General features: G+C 44.6%; 3 protein-coding genes across 8 annotated transcripts; 2 read left to right on the forward strand and 1 right to left on the reverse strand.

Annotated features, from left to right (window-relative positions):
- Nucleotides 1-116: 116 nt before the first annotated feature.
- chmp2a (charged multivesicular body protein 2A) lies at nt 117-3779 on the reverse strand. Its single transcript, XM_062378460.1, has 6 exons — nt 3639-3779; nt 1891-2058; nt 1628-1807; nt 1412-1542; nt 1252-1313; nt 117-1046 (listed from the first exon to the last, which is right to left on the reverse strand). The coding sequence occupies exons 2-6, from the start codon at nt 2056-2058 to the stop codon at nt 925-927; spliced, it is 663 nt and encodes a 220-aa protein (XP_062234444.1). The 5' UTR covers nt 3639-3779; the 3' UTR covers nt 117-924.
- A 599-nt stretch (nt 3780-4378) lies between these two features.
- mrm1 (mitochondrial rRNA methyltransferase 1 homolog (S. cerevisiae)) lies at nt 4379-7216 on the forward strand. The gene has a single exon (XM_062378936.1). The coding sequence runs from the start codon at nt 4597-4599 to the stop codon at nt 5731-5733; it is 1137 nt and encodes a 378-aa protein (XP_062234920.1). The 5' UTR covers nt 4379-4596; the 3' UTR covers nt 5734-7216.
- Nucleotides 7217-7414: 198 nt separating this feature from the next.
- Nucleotides 7415-19207, forward strand: fbrs (fibrosin). Of its 6 annotated transcripts, none has more exons than XM_062413955.1 (18): nt 7415-9164; nt 10904-11071; nt 11394-11420; nt 11563-11592; nt 11885-11933; nt 12253-12589; nt 12684-12916; nt 13062-13306; nt 13431-13475; nt 13639-13737; nt 13981-14064; nt 14266-14304; nt 14692-14763; nt 14888-15041; nt 15264-15344; nt 15460-15543; nt 15931-16135; nt 16265-19207. In XM_062413955.1, exons 1-18 carry the CDS (start codon nt 8862-8864, stop codon nt 17814-17816), a joined length of 3807 nt encoding a protein of 1268 aa, XP_062269939.1. In that variant the 5' UTR covers nt 7415-8861; the 3' UTR covers nt 17817-19207. The 6 variants fall into 6 exon arrangements, with proteins under 6 accessions (XP_062269939.1, XP_062269941.1, XP_062269940.1 ...); XM_062413957.1 differs by having other exon boundaries at nt 13996-14064; XM_062413956.1 differs by having other exon boundaries at nt 12687-12916.
- Nucleotides 19208-19445: the final 238 nt, after the last annotated feature.

Consider the following 19445-nt stretch of genomic DNA (forward strand, 5'->3'; position numbering starts at 1 on the left):
AATCCTGCTAAAAGACAAAAACCCAAACAATGAAAACATTAGCTCCTTGGTGGAGTTAATAAAAGAACCAAATTAATAAATCAAACTCCTTTAAATAAAACCACCACTTTGTTAAATCTGGAAAAAAAAGTTTATTGAATAAAGAAAAGGCAAAAAAAAAAATACCAAACAGGACAGTTTGAAAGAAACATAAACATCACCGACTCTTTATGAACATTTTGGTGAAAGTCCTGCAGGACTCAGGAGTGACGAGTCGGCTCTAAACACTTTCCTTCTTCGTCTCTGATCATTTAGATAATTTCAGAAAATAAAACCGACCTATCGGTGAATCCAGACAGAAACATTGAGATATACACAATCACAATCTTCAGTTAGACCCTGAACTCTGACAACTCTCTCAAATAAACTAATCAAAACTTTGTGTCTGGGCTATAGAGTATATTTCCTAAGATAATCACGGTGATGATGATTCAACAAACACCAAACCTGTATGATGTACAAAAAGTGCTGAGTTTGTATACGACACCCATATAAAATATCCACCTGTGTAATATTACCCACGTTCACCCGGGTTCTTTTAAACATGTCAGCGTTAGTGTTAGTTCAGGTTGTGAAAACATCATGCCTGGACGAGTTAGGTTTTACACAGACAGTGAAATCAACTCTCAGAGGATCTGCGTCATTTGGCAAAGTTTTAAACGTGACATGAGTTTTCTAAACCTATGAGGGACAACGACCCTTGAGGGGTTGTTTGTTTGTCTATTTTTGGATTAAATACAAGATACACGCATAAAATGAAAACACCTCAAAACAGAAAGCAACACACAGCCCGGGATACAGCCGGCGATCTGCCAGTTACACCTTCAAAAAGAATCTAGAGTGTGTTTGTGTCTTTATCGACAACCCGTCTGTCAGACACTGGGTTTAGTCTCTCCGCAGGTTGTTCAGCCGCTCCTCCAGATCGGCGTCTGCGTCGGCGAGGGCGGCCTGGGGCTCGACCTTCTTTCCTCCGGCCACCGACAGGTTTCCTCCGGGGGTCGGGAGATCTGAGGAGAACACACATTGGGATGTCAGTGTTGAAGAAAAGCTTCTAATCTTCACATCTGAGCAGCAGAGATCTCCGATCTGCTGGTTGTGAAAAGGATTGTATGTCGTGTAATTAATATCAATGTTTAAGTTTAATTAACTAAAACTAAAAACACATAACATAAAATGTTCATTCATTGCGATGGAGCGTTTGTTTTTCCTTACGTGACAGTTCATCGGACATGTTCAGACCCAGCTCGTCCAGCACCTGGGACACGATGGCATCGCTGCACATGAGACACAACCACACACGTCAACAAGGTCAATGCAAAACAAAAAGATTGATGTGTTTGTACACAGATGAAAAGGTTGTTTTGTCCATTACCTCTCGTCTTCATCATCTTCATCACCCATGGCGTCGTCAATGGCGTCATTCATCATCTCCTCCTTCATGTCCATGATTTCACTCTGTTTTTCAAACTCCATCATGATCTTCTGAATCTGAGGCAGTTTCAGCTGTGACAAGGGAATAAATACAGGTTTGTTATCACTTCTTCTTTCATCCCGTCCCACAGAGTGACTCAGCGAATACTGGACCGACCTGTCTGTTCATAGTGGCCATGGCCTTGGTGACGCCTTTCATAGCCTGCGCCATGCTGTTGTTGGACTTGAGCGTCTGGATCTTCAAGCTGACAGCCTGGATGTTTGCTTTCATCATGATGAACTTCTTCACGTAGCGTCTTGTGCGAACCAAATCCTTCGCCATGATCTTGACTGCATCCTGCAAAGAATAAAAACAACACAGGGTTAGAATCCTCTCTTTACGATCGATTCCCTCCTCTTAACGACGGGGGTTCATCTCACCATTTGTCCTTGTTTGGCCATTTTCTTAATGTCAGCGATGATCTTCTTCTCCTGCTGCTCCAGTTTGCTCCGCTCCCGGTCCAGGTCCCTCATGGCACGATTGAGCGCCCGCTGGTTCTGCCTCAGCATCTCCTCCGGGGTCCTTCGTTTCCCGAACAGGAAATCCATCTGCTCGGAAATAGGAAAAGCAGAGAGTCAGCAGAGCTCAAACTAAAATGCAGAAAGGAATGTATTAGAGGATCGGAAATGATTTGTTAATTTGATTTATTACAATAACCCAAAAATAGGAAGTCACTTATCAGGCAAAAATATCAAACATCCTCTGGTTCCAAGTTCTGCTCTTCAATGGTAATGAAGATAATCATTATTATTATTATTTACTACTATTCTCTCATATTTCATTGACTAAACTTTCAGTTTAGAGCAAAAAATGTTGCATATCTTCATTACCAATTGTTCTGTAGACTGTTTCCCAATACATTAAAAGAAAATATGTAAATCCCAAAGCAAGAGGTGCCATCTCCATGTCCCTGTTTCCTGACCAACAGTCTGAGACCCAAGGACATTCACTCTATCCTCAAATATGAATTCGCTGAAGCAATTAGGTGATCGACAAGAGAATTTACCATTTGAGTCCATTTTCGAAGCATAAACTGGCAGATGTTTGCTGCTTGAAGCTCCTCAGACATGAAAGTAAAGTGGAAATCTTTGGACTCTTGGTCAAACAACTTATCAATCAAACCTTTTTAGGCATTTGGAGACGTTACTGTGGTCTGTGGAGAATTAAAACAAGTGTTATGTTGTCAAACGGTTTCAGGATTTTACAGAGCAAGACAATAAACAGCTAGAATAATTCCTCCTGCTGAGTCATCTTGAATGTGCGCCTCGGAGAGAGAGAGACACGTTCAAGCTTGAAACGCAACATCACAGCCATCAAAGGACTCAAACACTATAAATCCTATCTGTAAAATAAAAACACAATGAGAAAGATATACTTTTTTGGGATGGAAACACAAGGATATCTTTTGTATTGGGTAGAGTTAAGAAACGGGAGCAAGTCAGAAAAGATGCTCCTTCCAGAAAGTCTCTCTCACATTTTACATTAGACCCAATGGAGAGAGGCAACAGAGAACTAAAGTTAAAACATGTTTACAGCCAAAGGTTTATCTCTGAGATGTTTCACGGTGACAGTTCTGCGAAGCTAACACGTTTACCAACGTTTTGATCTAAACATCATGAATGACAACCTCAGTTTGAGGCTTTAAGAGTTGAACATCTGTCCTGCTCCTCTCTCGCTCTAAACGGCCGAGAGACATTGACTCCCATTCATTTCGTCCTAAATTTTTCTGGTGATTTTCAAGTGAAACTTCATAAGAAAGAATAATAATTGGTAAAATAATAAGAATACAGAAAAGTAGGATGCGACCAATGTATAGGGACAGATCCTGATCCTGATGAAGAAGATGAGAAGGAAACCATCACATGACAGAAGCAGAAGACTCGTGGAGGATTCTTCTAACACTTGCTTGTTAAGCTGTGAACGTGTGAATCGGGGATTCGAACCTTTGGCCACAGTGGTCCGGCCTGTTTCACCTCCTTGTTTCCTGGAACATGTTACTCAGCAGTTATATGTGTAACCAGAGGCCCTGACGTCTTTAACCGTGGTGTCTCTCACACATTAACCCCCAGAATCACGCACTGATCCCGGCTGTCTCTCATGAGAACCCCCCGCACGGCGGCCCACTCACCGTGAACCGTAGAAAAAGGTTTGATTCCCGCAGGTCAAAGAGTTTCCGGACGTCTTCTCACAACAATATCCAAGACTATTTGTTTTTTTCCCCCAGACGCTTCCGTGTTCAGAGAGTTTCACTTCCGGGAAATGACGTCATGGAAGCACATCGGAGGAGTGGAGTTGCAGCTACGTCACTCGCGTCAAGCTCAAGATGCCAATGACAGGAAGTAAAAACTTTCAAAATAACACCTATAAACTACAGTGATATAATAAATAAATTTATTAAAAGAACTAATAATCTTATGGTAATCACACATTTGAATATTACACAATGAAATGATGAGCTTTGGTGTAAACTCTGCATCTTATTCTCATCTTTTCATTTTACACATTATAGATTAAAGATAAATTAATGGCTTATTATTGTGCATTATTGTATGAACATGTTCTGGTTGTTTCTTTTTCAACCAGTTTTATAATTATCTTTCTTGGCCAAATTTCATATTTATAAATATAAATCTATGTATTCTAAATATATATAACATGTATATGTACTGTATTCATTAATTGATTGAGGGAAACAGTCATCTGTGTAGTTGGTATGCTAACAGTTCAGTCAATATTCATTCAGTCCTTTCATTGTTTAGTTGTCTTATCATTTTCTGCATTGCATAAGGGTAATTTGTTCTCAGGCTTTTACTTTGTAGGAAGAAGAGCTCTATATCCGGTACTATTCTCTGGCTCTTGACGCAGCTGTTCTGCACATGTGCGTGTTTCACGTAAGGAAGTCCAACACATGAGTTTTGGATGGAGACAGGAGGCTGAGGAGGCTACACAGAGATCCAGTGAACTCATCAGTGAAACCTGCAGACACGTTATCTCTGGATTCATGGATCTCTCAGGGAGTTGATTCACTTTTCTCTGAGGCAGCTGCAGCTCGTTGTGCCTCTGGACATATTAACATCTACTTCAGCATGTTGGTGTTTACATCCGCAGCTCGGCAGCACAGGTTGCTGCTGGTTCGGGGCAGAGGATTGTACAAGTCGGTCTCTGGAGTGGGCTCTCAGGTTTCCTCTCACCATTTCACAGCGTCTCTCCTGCACCCAGAGGACAGCAGCTTCAAACCGGGGGGGAAGAGACGACACAGACACAATGAGACTCGTGAGAGATCAGTGCAGAGCAAAGAGTGGAGGGATGAGATCCCAGTGATGCAGAGGACAGGTCAGAGGAAGGAAGACGCCCACAGAGTATCCTCTGAACTCAGGAAGCTGTGTCTGGAGGATTCCCCCACAGAGAGGGAGCGGCCGGGGACGCAGAGGTCAACACCGGACTCCAGAGTAGAGATTGTTTTTGGCGTCTCTCCCTGTCTCTTGGCTCTGACTCAGGGCAGAAGGAAGGCCCGTAAGCTTTTTGTACAAGATGGCGAGGCCTCTCACCGGGCCTCTGTGTTGAAGGTGTGCGAGGAGGCCTGTCGGCGAGGAGTGCGAGTCCAGCGGGTCAGCAAGAAGGAGCTGGACAGGATGTCCTCTGAGCGAGTTCACCAAGGAGTGTGTCTGCAAGCCAGTCCTCTGAGCTATCTCACAGAACACTCAGACTCTGCACCAGGCAGAAAGGACCCCCCTCTGTGGCTCGTCCTTGAGGGGATTCAGGACCCCATGAATCTGGGGGCCATCCTGCGCTCTGCTTACTTCCTGGGTGTGGACAGAGTGGCCAGCAGTCTTCACAACAGCTGTCCACTGTCTCCAGTGGTCAGCAAGGCCAGCGCCGGAGCCATGGAGGTGCTCGGGGTGTATGGACACAAGAACCTTGAAGATATGGTGAAGCTGAAGGTGGCACAGGGCTGGCAGGTGGTCGGCACAGTGGGCGCCGAAGCAGACGAGTCTCAGCTTCCTGTCACCCAGTGCTCAGACTTTCAGATGACAGGGCCCACGGTGTTGCTGATCGGTGGAGAGGGGGGGGGATTGTCCCGGGGGCTGCTCTCTCTGTGCCAGACGCTGCTCACCATCCCGGCAGGCAGAGATTTGTTTCCTGGAGTAGAGTCTCTGAACGTCTCCGTCGCTACTGGGATCCTGCTGCACACACTGCTCTTCTCCAGGAAGTCGACCACATGACCACACCAGAGACGTCTATCCATATACTGCTGCTGACCTTTGAGGGTCACATGGTCTCAAATCAAATGCAGTACTCTGCAAATGCTTTAGGGACTGAAAGTAATGTCAAAACAGTAAAGACAGCAGACTTTCGGAAACAAAGTCAAAAATAATCTGAGGCCATAAGAGCTGTGTGTGTGCACGGAGACCTGAGCTTGTGTACTGTGCTGTGAAGCTCGATATCTGTGGTTTTATGTGCAATTATAGATTAATTCTAGATTTGTCTGCATATCATCATCTCTCCTTTTCCTTCCATGTTACTCCCCTTGTCTCCGAAATTTTACGTCATATAACAATATTTTGAATTGTCAAACTGAAAAATATCATTATACTTGTTGGATAGGCTATCATTTATAAAAATCCTACTCCCCATTAAGTAGGATGGGATGTTGCCACAGTTCTATGGATTCTATATGTCTCAGTGTCCCCTGTCTCTTTATGTAAAACAGACTGACTCCATGATGATGAGACCAGGAGTCTCTGCTGCAGGACTCCATGTCCTTATTGTCTCTGAAGACAGTTCTTATTGTCCCTGATGGTGTTGTGTGATGGATACATATCTAAAGTGCCTAAAGCTTTTTCCCTGCTCTGTATCAGCCTGTACTTTTACCAAAAATACAATGGAACTGAGACTTGGCCATTAATACACAGCAGAGTTGAATATTAATCTGATTGAAATGTAACATTTCTATCATGAGAAGTGGTTTAAGGGAGAAGACAAATATCTAATATCATGAAGACCAACAATGAATTGATCTTTTTAGATATATTATGTGTGTATTCAGGAGATTGATATTTAAATGATTCTGTGTAACTGGACGCAATAAAAATTCCATGAACACACACACACATACACACACACACACACCAATATACTTATCTTGTTCTTGCAATCACTGGAACAAAGTCTGTATATGTATTTAATTCCTGTGGGCTGTGTTGTGACTGTATTTTGTAAAGTATTACTCAGGTGCTGCATAGCTGGAGCAGTCTGCTTCTCGTGTGCATTCACAAACCTGGAGACAAAGCTTGTTGGCTCAGAAGCAGGAGCTCATCCAGAGGGGGGTTCGTTTCCAAATTTGGACCCCAAGAGAAATTGAACAGACATACGAGACATTCATCACAATAGTTTCAAGTTTCAAGTTTTATGAGGTGTTTTACAAGAAGAAACCGCTCAGCTCAGCAGTACAATGTAACATTAAAATAAAACAAGGTATAGAAAGAGCTTTCTGTAAATAAGTCACCTACAATACAGAACTAGAATTACATACAAGGTGCAGCGTGGCATTCGTTTTAAATGAATAAATAACTTTGGCTGAATGGAGTTGGTGTGAATAGTAATTGCATGTGTGTGAATCGGTTGTTTTACATTCTCCAAATGAAGTGTAAACAGGCAGGAGAACAGATGTGCAGAGGAATAAAGTGCAGGAAACCAGATGTGCATGCTTCTGAAATGGAGCCTCCTGATTTGTCCTGGCTTTGATAAACTTGTGCATTAGGTTTGTATGTGCTTTGTTATGTAAAATAATATATATTATTGTTACCAAAGACATTTTTCCAGCGGTGTGGATGTGTGCGTGGACTTTCCACACGGCGGCAGTGTGCAGGAGCGGAGCCGCCACACTGCCCGTGCGATGGGCGAGGAAGAAGAGCGGCGCACACAATGCACGGCTCGGTCTGACAAGGGTTGTGTCTCCCCGGTTTTCACGATAAATTCCCAATTCCGTGGAAACTTGTGACGGGGGCAGCAGCGGGGCCGCGAGCCGCCTCTCCGCCACTACTCTCCCTCTGGATCCGAGGAGAAAGAGGAGCCGTCGAGCGGAATCCTTCGCCTCCAACTTCTCCCAAAACACTGGATGTACTCGGCTGCATGAAGGAGCTGCCCGGCCCGACGGGGGTCGGCCGACACCCTCGTTAATGGAAATCGACACCGAGGCTTTGATGCTTGGGCCTTGATTTTTTCCCCTTTACGATGGAGATGGACGGGAAGGAGAGCTGCGTGTGAATACGCCGAATATTATCACTTCGTGTCCGAATAGTTTGTTGAAATGCTTCCGTGTCCCTCCTGCTTCCTGTAAAAAAACACAGAGGTTGTTGTTTAGCCGGCTAACGGTGGCTAACCGGAGAGCTAACGTTACGTCTTTCCTTTGATGCGAATTCAACCATTTCTATCGGCCATTAGCGTCTCGACACCCGAGAATCCATCCTCCTCGCCGGTGAGCGTTAGTTAGCTTCACGCTGCAGCCTCCAGCGGGTCTAAGACCCCGGACACGTTTTAAGAATATCTTTTTATTCTTATGTTACGGGCTGAATATATCGTAATGTGCCGAGTTAGCCGTGCGAGCTAAAGGCTAATTGGCTGAAATCAACACTGAGCTAGCTAGCCGTAGCATCAACTACGCAAACTCAAGCAGACAGCTGATTTCTACTCCTCTTGTTGGGAGTAATTTAACAAAATTAAACACTATAATTTCGCAGCAACGCGATATCGTGTCGTGGCAGTTGTGTTAATGCTGTTTTTGCGTGTTCTTGTTACCGTTAGCCAACTTAACGCATCGTTTTTGCTAGTAAATTTGTCGGCGTGTGCAGAATTATAGGAAATCTCCCGGTTGTGTTGATTGATGCTAGCGTGAGTTTCTCCGTGAATCAAACCCAGAGGGGACTTGTCCTGTTTTGTCACGACAAGACGTGTCTGTTATTGGTTGTTTACATGCGTGCAACTTGTGTGGTTGTCGGTTGAATTCCTTGCCAGCCAGCTAACGTTAGCCTCCTCCGAGACACAATCGGCTATACCCTGACATCCGTCTGTCTGCGTGTGTTTGTCTCGGGTCATTTAAATTCCCATGTGGATCTGAGTTTCTCTGAAATGACTCTCACATTTAGTCGGAGGGAAGGCACAGATGCCCGCGGACTGTTGTCAAAGGACGGTGAATAATAGCCACTGGTTTCATTAACGCCATTTTAACGGAGGCTCCCTGCGAGGGCCCGTGTGGTGGTGTTGTCTCTGCGGTTCGGTGCCTGTCCGCCGGACCGGGACTTGACTCAAGTGCCTTTTGGTCTCACTGGAGTTGCAGACGGGGGTTTTGAACATGGAGGGCCCGAGCCGAAGCACTGGGTTCAGGCAGAGCCGACGCTCCCGTTCCCAGCGCGACAGGGAGCGGCGGCGGCGGAGAGTGGACCTGGCCGAGCAGCGGGCCACATCCCTGTCCTCGGGCTCCGACCGGGAGGCGTGCGGGACGAACACTGTGCTGGGCCCCGGGGGGAGGGAATGCCGGCCCGGGTTTGGGAGACACAGGCCTCCACGCCGGAGGAAGAGGGAGTCCGTGTCCTGCGAGGAAGACATCATCGATGGCTTCGCTATTGCGAGCTTCATCAGCTTGGAGGCACTGGAGGTAAGTGTCTGGATTCTATACCCAGTCATCAGCTGTCATCCATCAAACTCACTCATTCCCCACATTAGTGCAAACGCAGTGATGGATGACTCTCACATGTAGCCGGCAGGTATTTGGCTCAATCATCTGCCCTTATTTAATTGGTTTTAAATCTAAACTTCATCCCAGTCATTTTGACCTTTCATCGTGTCACCATCCCTGCAGCTGCAGGTTTAGAGAGGCTGAGGGGTGAACTCTTCCACTCGGACCATTCCGTGTTTGGAGAAAGCACTCAGGCCAAACCCAAACCCCAAGGCTTCCCTCTGATGGGTTCTGGAGAGGCCTCAATTATTCATGTTCTAATTCTGTGAGGTGTTGAAGAGCTGCCAAATGGCTTCTCAGAAAAAGAAAGGAACAATACATGACTATAATTGTGTATTAATAACCCCAACCCCTCTGTTTAAGCACTTGGCTGGGGCTCCTCTTCTAATAGTTTTCAGGTCAGGTCAGTTGTCTATCCACCAAAGCAGAGCATGAAAACAAGTCACATGAGGATTCCATGATCGGCATTTGGTTGGTTTGAAGTTTCCGCCATAAATTTAGAGCTCTCATATTATTAATGTGACATCAGACACATTTGGCAATTTGACGATGAGAAACCTTCTAGTAATCTGCCTTCAGGGTGGAGCTCATGCTTTGTGCCTTTGACTTCTGCATCAGGACAATTATTTGTCCAAAGGTTATTTTGCATAACTGCCTCTTTGAACACACGTCCACTGTTCTCATGGGTAAATTGATTTTACAGTCAAATCCCTATCAAACCCCGTTTTGTGGTGTATTACTGCCTGAAACTGTTAATAAGTGGAAAGCCTCAATTTTGCAATAGCAGCAGCTGTCTGCAGTTATTCTGCCCAAGAGAAAAACTCCTAACAATTAAAACACTTTCACAAGTAGGTCAGATAAGCTGTGGTGACCTTTATGTTGACCTTTTAAGCTGAGGTTTATTTATCTTTTGGTATAATAAAGAATTCAGACTTTAAAAGTTATGAATCATCCATACAAAAAGAATATAATAAGATATATCCATCTCCTTTTAATTTCTAGACGTGATGATATAAGATTGCATTTGCTTTAGAGTTTTTTAATTTGCACCCATAGATTTTACTTAATGCGAATAATCATCTTCTCATTATGGTGGAACACTTTGTTACATAAGTTGCTGGTTCCTGATATCTTATTCTATGTTTTTCTGGCCCTGCAGATGTTAATATTCTCCAGTATTTATCCAGACAAAACAAAGTGAAACATTATTTTGTTCATCTGAGATGCTTTTATTTCCCTATTTCTAACTTGTAAATCATCTTGTCCTCTTTATCTCTTGACCTCCTGCATTAGATAAGTGGGAAAACTAAATAATCAGAAACATGGAAACCTCTGTACACAATGTCTATGAAGTATTTTATTGTGGATTTTTATCAAAGAGGTTTTGATTGAACTCTTAAGTCGTTTTTAAGCTGTTTTGATCAGTGTAATCTATATTTTTAGATATTACCAAATTGAAAAAATCTCAAACCATACCACACGCAAACAGCTGATGTCATAGTTTCACATAGGCTTCATCATCGTTCTCATGTTTCTATTTTTGCTTTCACTGAGAGTAAAACTTAGGACACTAATCATCATGTAGCTATGTCTGTGGCCTCAGGCATATACATTTTGGTAGATGCATAAACACTGTATTTTTTTAATAACTCTATCAGATGGACTGCTCACTGAAGCCCAGTCAGCGCACTGATATGCCAGGAAGGAGGAACAAGGGGAAGAGGGGGCCAGAGGAGAACGGTGGAGGGCCCCTGTCGGAGCCGGAGGAAGGAGCCCCGCACGGCTACCCCAGCCTGAAGAATAGAAGCAAGAGAAGAAGGATAGAGGTGAGGGAGTTAAAGCTCTTAGAGGCTCTAGTTTGTTTCATCCTGTCATGTTGGAGGTTGAGTCAGTGAGTCCAAATTAAATATGTGTTTACATTCCCATACTAATCTGTATATCCTGCCATTGAAAATTATCTAGTTAAACCAGTTTGCACAAAAACCAAATTCTTACACCTATCATTCAAGTGCAGGGTGATTCCACACAACAAGGAAATATTATTTCAAGTAAACTTTTTTTTTTTTTATGTATTTTTTATAAAGCCACATTTAAAACCTTATTGAAAACAATTGGCGCTAAAAATATTATTATTTTTTTGTATCTTAGGGACATCCTTTGGAGACTGGCTACATTGTAAGTTTCTTTTCTGACGCTGTATTGAATGTGATATGTTATTTTCTCATGTCTTTATTTTATTTCGAGCCATTTCTTTAAAACTGCCTGAGATATTGCATTTGATGATTAACAGATTTTTTTTGTATCCATCTTCTTTCAGTGTGACACTGAGAGTGATACAGGAGATAAGGTGTGTAGTTCTTTCTTGTTGTCTTTCTTCCAGGGTTTATTAGCTAATGAGTGCATGGCAATTAACACTTAAGCGTTACTTGTCATTGTATTTGAAGGAGCTTTGTTGCTATAACTTTTACACTATAAATCAACTAAGTATTAAAGAGTTCTGTAATTCAGAAGTCCTTCAACACATTGTCACACTTCTTGATTTGGTATAGTTATTAATATTACTGATTGATATGTTTACTGTCACTGAGTCTAGATGAAGCATTAATATAATGAAATCTTTGTTTTATTTCCATCTCCAGGCTTCTGACAATGAAATGGATCCAGTGTTCACAGTCAGCACTAGAAAAGGTGAGAAAAGGAGAATAGCTTTGTTCTGTTACTTTAAATTCATGAAACGATTCATGTGTCACTCAATGGGCCCCAGCGTGGCGATAAATAGATCTTTATGGAAAATTAGGAAAATAATTTTCCTCCTGAAACTGTTTATGATGAGGCAGCTCAGAGTTAATGTGGAAACTGTTACATATTGAACGCTGATCCGAAGCAGTGCGCTATTTTCCCCTAATTTAAAAACAATTTTATCTTGCGTAACAGATATGGCTGTGGCCGTTAAAATGGAATTTAGTCAGCAATGTGATTAAATTAAAAATTATATTGTCTTCTTCAGTTGTGGAGCCTGTCCCCTCAACCATTGGCACAACCATTGGCAAAACCTTCCCAGCTCTACCGGCCCGTTGTGGCGTCTCACGGTTGATGGTGACCCCGCGGGTATCTGGCCTGGAGCGAAGCCACGAGAAAAGCCTGGAGCAGCATTTCCCAGAACCTGTTACTTCTTCTACCTCTTCTGCCCCCTTCGGCCTGCCTTCTCCAGTCACAGCCTCATGCGTGGTCCCCCGGCCCGGCCCCATCAACAGAAACGGCAGCTGCAACTCGCCGCTCTCCAAACCCAAGTCCTTCCACTCTTTACCTGGACGAGCTCACTCCATCTACAACATCAACAACAGGTATGTTACTTGTGAATAGATTATATAAAGTCTGATTCTTCTCAACTAAATCAATTTTAGAAAACATGATTCATACACACCTTCTTCCTTTCAGGAGCAACACCCCAGTCAAACCTCCATCTGCTTTATCGGTTGCGTCTTCGTCATCCTCCATGCGGCCCCCAACTCCCTCTACCAGTGTGTCACTACCCTACATTCGGAGCTCAGGATCCTCAGGGCCCCTCCGACCTCCATCCCGAGCCAGCTCTGGGGCCCTGTACACATCTTCCCCCGGCTTGCCTCCGCCTCCACCTTTGTTACAAGGTCCCACCCACTCAGTAGCAGCAGGTACAGTCAACCAACAAAAACAATTGTCTATCAACCCTTTTTTACTAAAGATCAAGTCTGTATCTATATGAGTATCTGGAACCCTCTTTTATAGACTAAATATTGCAGCATAACAATTAAAATATGTCCCCCTTGATTTCTCCAGATCGTGACGGCAGACGCAGCGTCCCAGGGGCTGAAAACAATGCAGCGGCTGCAGGTCGCTCCACTCCTGGTGGTCCATCAGCGCCGAGCTCCACACCGGGTTCATCGGGCCGGACGTCTCAGAACCAGCCGAGCATCCAGCCCATGGCCTTCCAGTATCATCAGCACAACCATCAGCACCAACACACGCACACACACCAACACTTCACACCCTTCCTGCACCCTACAGCTACTGCGCAACCTCTGGTGAGATGCCCTCTGCTATTTTACTGGCCATCTGTGTCCAACTTGAAATACGAGTTTGGCTGGAATGTGGATTAAATGCAGATTTTTAAGATGTTTTAACCCATGCACTGTTTTTATATTTTAGTTTGATAAGTATGCCGGCAAAATGGACGGGCTGTACCGACACCCTGTGAGTATTTTGCATCCTCTGACTAACAATTACGGTGGACACTTGCAAATTAAAGAATTAAGGCTGATCTTAAAATGAGCTTTGGAAAAACTTTTTTTTGTATATTTCTAAAGCTGATAAGTGGTCACTTATGTTCTATATATGTTTGTCTGTGTCGTGGCAGTTCTTTCCACAATACCCGCCTCCCTCAGTGCCGAGTATTCAGCCTGTGATTCCTCCCACTGGGCCATTCAGCTCCTTGACAGGAGCGTTTCAGCCAAAGGTGAGAATAACTCTCTTCATCTCCTCAACATTGACAGTTTGGGTAAATTTGATCATCCACACACAAAGATGAAAATAGATATAAATGTGAAACCTGATTGGTAACAATTAGGATTAAATGTGAAGAGTGGTTTATTAGTGAGCACTGACACACAGCGGTGGTGCCACACACAACAAGAATGTCAGATGTTAATCATTTGCAGATGTGTAGGTTGAGGCTGATGTGTTGTGCTGTGTGTGACAGCCTCTTGTCCCTCAGGGATCCGGTCCTGATCTATCTGCACGTCTTGGGGTTGTGCCTCACCACCTGCAGCCCAAAGACCCCAGGGTAAGGGCAGCGCGCTTACTCACCTGTTTGCATCATTCCTTCAGTGTTTTGTCTTTTTGTTTGAGGAAAGCCAGTTCAGTCTGGGATGTGCTGCGACACGGGCCTAGTCAGTGCAGTAAAGAGTACAAAAGGTTATTTCTGATAGAGAGTGAGACATGACTCTGTGATTAAAAGTGGTTTTACACTTCTGTTCTCTTGTAGCTAACTGATCCATTTGGGACATCGTTGAAAGTCAGTAATGTAAGAAAAAAAACCAGATCCCTTGGCTCCTTCAAACCTTCAGCCTGTTTTACTCTCTCACTGCTTTACTCACTCTTTGCACTTCTCTCACTTGCAATCTTGACTGCTACTGATTTATCCTCTGCCCTTGCACACCCAGTTAGATATTCCAGATTCAGAAATGACCTCAGTTATGTCTGTGGCTACTTAAACATATATGTCTCTTCTATTTCCAAAATCAAACTGATCCCTTGAGAGTAACCTCATCTCCAACTGGAAACTCCAATCTTGTGTTGAGTTTAGATGAGATCTCTGACCCTGAAGAAGGAAGTCTGACTCTGTGTGCAAAGGCTTTAAGGTGGTACATGCAACAACATAGTAAATTCCTTTGATTTTTGTGCTGTGCAGAAACCAGGAAAATGGTGTGCTATGCATGTTTATGTGGCCTGGATGATTCTAAGCCATCAGAAAAAAGTCAAGGTACGTGTTTCTCATTGCAGTCATGCTGTTGTTTTTCTGAATGTAAATCTCCGTTGCCTTTCAAATAGAAAGTGTGGTGATGTCTAAAAAATACCAGGTTAACTTTTCTGGCCCCCTCTTTCAGCTGATGCATGCTGATCCTCACAAGCTGGACCTCCGTAATGAGCTGCTGGCCCGTCTTCCTGGAGCTGGGGGACTCGGCCCCCTCGGGCCCATGGGAGGAGCTCTTCCTCCCAATCACGACCTCACAAGACCCCCCAGTCTCTTCTCGGCTACAGGTGAGAGTTGAAACAGTTTTGCGACTCAACAGTAGCTCATGGAAAATTATTAATTATTTGAAGAACAGTAAATTATGTTAAGATTCAAAGTGTCTTGAATATTTAAAAAAGCTCCTGTACTATTGTTTTCTGAGTCACAGCATTAAGGGTGTGAAGAACCTGATGTTCTTAATTTTGATTACTCGTGACATTGTTAATTAAGTTTTAATTTCCTTCCTTAAGGTGCAGTTAATCCGTCCTCTGCTCCATTCATCTCTCCATCGACACCTCACTCCTCTTTCCTCGCTCCAACTGCACACTTGGGTACGATCAGTTTAAATCATCAAATCCACAGAAATCCATTTATGGGTTGCGCAGTTCTCACAACTCTTATGTTTGTATCCGCACAGTTTTTTTAATGTTGACCCTCGTTTTTCAGATCCATATGGTCGTTCCCCACCTTTCACTCCGCTGGGAGCTCTGGGTACTGGTGCCTTCGGAGGACTCGGCAGCCCAACACTGGGTCAGTCTCACAACTCCTTTCTAGAGTTGAAACACAAGACCTGAAGGATCGTTTGAATCTTATCCTTGTACAATTCCTACGTGTGTTGTGTATATTGAGAGAATTGCGATAACAGTTTGTGATTACAACTCATTGATTTATTAATTTGAACTTCAATCAATAGATTGTGTGTGTGGAGAGAATATTTACTCCCCTCGTCCTTGGTAGTACAGCACGTAGTGTTTGTAATTTCCTTAAATTATAATTAAACTTGAGAGGGCATCTTCGAAACCAACAGAATGCTATTGATGAATTTTGTATGAAAGCTATAAGGTAACAAAAGGTTAAATTGCTTTTACCCATTCACCACAATGTTTTTTTCTAAGAAATCTATTTTTTAATTTTCAGCTGGCTCCATGTTTGGCCCTAAAGACTCACCAGCCGGTTTGTCCAACCCCAACCATCAAGAAGCATGGAACCGTCTGCATGGCGGCCCGTCTGGGTTCCCTATTGGCCCCAACTGGGCTAAAGGGGCGGACAAGAGGGATGAGAGGGACCGGGGGAAGGAGGGAGAGAGGAGAGACATCCCCCACATCAAGGACGAAAAGGACAGGTATGACACTCACCTATTTTAATACTGGCTTTAAATGGAGAGGAATAGTTGTCTTGTGATCAGTATGAATATTACCCCATTTTACACAACATGATTTTCATGATGTCACTTGTTCCCTCTGTTTTGCAGAGACAATATGCTGTATGGCCGACAACCTGTGAGAATGTCTCCAGTTGGTCCTTCCTTCAAGCAGCGCAGTAGCACCCCGGTCTCCCACATTAATGGTCACAGCAGCAGCCTTGGGGCGAGCAGTGCGCCTATTGAGGACCTGACACGCAGCTTCAATAGAGACGGAGAGCGCGAGCGGGACAGAGACGGGGACAAACGGCCGCTGCCAACAGGGTCTTCTCGAGCGCCTCCTCTTGGATCTTCATCTTTAGTAGCTGACAGGGACAGACCACGTTCTTCCTCATCCTCTGTGCTCACCACTCCCCCACCCTCCAATCGCTCAGCCCCATCTCCTTTGGACCTTTACCCCCGCACAATGGCCCCAGCAGCACACAGTCATCACAGTGAACCCTCACACTCCCAAAGAGACGGCAACATCCCTACTTCCTCGTCAGCTTCTGCCTCTGTCACGTCTTTGTCTCAGGCCAGGAAGCCTGACCGAACCCCAACACCTGTGTCCAAACCTCCCATGCTACTCCAGCCAGTAAAGGTCAAGGAGGAGCGGAAGGAGGAGCCGGAGCACATCCCCATCACCCTGCCTCCCCCAGCACATAACCACAACTTTGAGCGCCCCAACAGTCATCCACACCACCACAGGTCGGGTACCCCTTCCTCCTCTTTATCACTAACTCCCACTCCTGGTGTTCAACTTCAACCACCCACTCCAAACCATTCCCACCAACACTTTGCCCTGCTTGACCGCTCAAGAGCCATTGAAGCATATATGGGGGGCGTTGCGGGACCTCCTGGGCTGGTAATGGGTCCAGGAGAACGTTTCTCCCATGGTCCACACCAAGGACCACCACAGGGCCCTCACAGTTTCACCTGGGACCCCTGGAGGGAGCTGGCAGCTCAGCAGCAACATCAACACCGTAGGGAGGCTATGGCCCTTCGGTCAGACCCACATCTAGCCCTGCGATCCGATCCACATTTGGCCCGGTTGCTGCAGCATCAGCGACTTCTGGAGGCTGAGAGGGCTGCAGCTGTAGCAGCTGCTCACCACCCTCCTACCTCTTCTGCTTCCAACCCTGGTGTCCGCCAGGAGTTCGGCCTAATGGCCCATCATTTTGACCGCTCTCATCAGCTCGGACCAGGAGGAGGCTTGATGGAAGATGAGCAGCGTGCCCAGATCCTGAGAGAAGACTTTGAGCGGGCTCGCTACTTCGGGATGCACCCTCACCTCCCTCCAGGCGCTCACCTCTCAGGTCCCTCTCATGCTGCTACTGCTGCTCACCTGGAGCAGCTCCACCCTGGCCTTCTCGCCCACTCCCTTCCCCATGGAGCCTCTGCTGCTTCTCACCACCACCATGCAGGTCTCTATGCCCGCTTAGGCCCACTGAACCCACACCACATGGCCAACGGCCTGCTAGCAAAGAACCCAGGAGGCATGGTGGGGGTACCGCCTCCACTCATTCCGTCCATGACCAGCCGGTCGTCCACACCTCCCCGCAGACTTGCAGGGCCAGGTGAGCTTCAACTGTACAGTGCCCACAAAGATGGAGAGTCCAGATAGTACAGGGACAACACTGAAGGAGATTCAGGAACATGTCAGGATCACTGTGCTGCTCTCAACCTGCCCCCTTTCCCGCTTGCAGACTACTAAACCCTGCCCTCCCATTTACACAACCAAACCAGCTCCAGCCTCCCAAACAGAGAGGGGTAACAACGACTGGCTGGATGTGACGGTAGGGAGGGAAATGCAAGACTCATTCGTGTGACTTGGAATATGCCCAATGGTTCAATCGGTGCAATTTAAAGGTACATGGATCCTGGGCATCCTTGGTGTATTTTATTTTATACTGACTGTTGGTAATTACAGTACTCCCTTTCGAAAGCTGTTAGAGGCAGAGGACAACTTTCTCTCATTAGTCAGGTGATTTGTGATCTATGCTTCTGAGCAAGCCTTTTCCAGGTGGAATGGAAATAACTTCCAAAAGGATGTACACTCTGAGAACACGTCAGGGGTTCATCCTCCGCGTCACCCTCTCCTGCATAAATCAAGCCCTGATAAGGTTTTTCTGGATGAGGGTTTTTAGAAACACAGTGGTAAAGTGGTTCTGTTCTGTCATTGTCTTTTTTGTCCTTGTGAGAAGACAGATTATTGATGACACCATTTAATGAATATCAGTAAGCGTTGTACCTCAGTTTCCTGCTTTACCCCCAAGAAATCGAACCTCAAACCCTCAGCTTCACTCATGAATTCAACCTTCTTTGGCTTGTCTTTTGTTTTTCCACAGGATGAATGGCAAAATGAACTGTGCTGAGCTGTGTGAGTGAACACAGTATTTTAGAGCTTCCTGTAACTGTTTCCCAGTCTCCTCTTGACTATACGAGCAGGACCAGATTATAGTAGTCTAGAGAAATTGCCTTTGTAATTATTATTCTTAACATTAATTATCTTCTATAATAATAAATATATTCACTGTTATGTTATTTGTCATTGTTTCGGGTATCAACCAGTACTCTCTCCCCAGGTAGTTATATGTTTCGAATCATACTGGAGGCTTGCTTCACACAAAACGTTTTAACGCTCGTGAACATTGAGCCTAGACGATCTGCAACCTCCGGCCTCTTCAAGGATCATCTATGACTTTATTACGCTGAGAGGGAGGTTTGCCTGTTTGTCCCTGGTTGTGTGCTATATCCATTTGGAACTAAAGGAGCCTTGTACATTGAACTGTCGAGTTGTTTCATCAACAAAAATAAGTTATATACATGGATAAGTGGGACATCTGCTGAAGAACTGAAAAAAAAAATATAAGGACTTGTGTCAAAAGACAACTAGACAGTGGGTATCCTGAGAGGGAAAAGACTGGGTCGATTATTTTAATATGACCATTTTATACCTTTCAAACCCCTCCCCTAGAGACCACAAAGATTAATTATTAAATGAATTGTTGTTTACTCTGTTGTGTGAGTCTTTGTTCTGATCCTTTATTATTATCAGTGCAACGTACACTTTTATGAATAGTTGTCTTTTTCTCATCAGTGAAATGTTATTTAAAATAGAGAAAACTGTCTCACTCATCTTTTTCAACATATCGACTCCAAAGCCCCCAAGTAGCAGAAAAATATTAAATCAAGCCCATTTTTCAATTTTAGACACTAACTATGGAATGTGTGGCTTTTCTATAGAAATTAC

Source organism: Platichthys flesus, chromosome 20 (assembly GCF_949316205.1).
Source record: "Platichthys flesus chromosome 20, fPlaFle2.1, whole genome shotgun sequence".
In the NCBI taxonomy this organism is placed as follows: Eukaryota; Metazoa; Chordata; class Actinopteri; order Pleuronectiformes; family Pleuronectidae; genus Platichthys; species Platichthys flesus.

Excerpts from the sequence above, each read along its gene's own strand:
- chmp2a (XM_062378460.1), bottom strand. The coding sequence starts at position 2,058 with ATGGATTTCCTGTTCGGGAAACGAAGGACCCCGGAGGAGATGCTGAGG. Across the intron at positions 1,543-1,627 it reads TGGCCACTATGAACAGACAG|CTGAAACTGCCTCAGATTCA; the intron begins GTCGGTCCAGTA and ends CCCTTGTCACAG. Across the intron at positions 1,314-1,411 it reads GAAGATGATGAAGACGAGAG|CGATGCCATCGTGTCCCAGG; the intron begins GTAATGGACAAA and ends TCTCATGTGCAG.
- mrm1 (XM_062378936.1), top strand. The coding sequence starts at position 4,597 with ATGTTGGTGTTTACATCCGCAGCTCGGCAGCACAGGTTGCTGCTGGTT.
- fbrs (XM_062413955.1), top strand. The coding sequence starts at position 8,862 with ATGGAGGGCCCGAGCCGAAGCACTGGGTTCAGGCAGAGCCGACGCTCC. Across the intron at positions 14,764-14,887 it reads GCCATCAGAAAAAAGTCAAG|CTGATGCATGCTGATCCTCA; the intron begins GTACGTGTTTCT and ends CCCCTCTTTCAG. Across the intron at positions 15,042-15,263 it reads CAGTCTCTTCTCGGCTACAG|GTGCAGTTAATCCGTCCTCT; the intron begins GTGAGAGTTGAA and ends TCCTTCCTTAAG.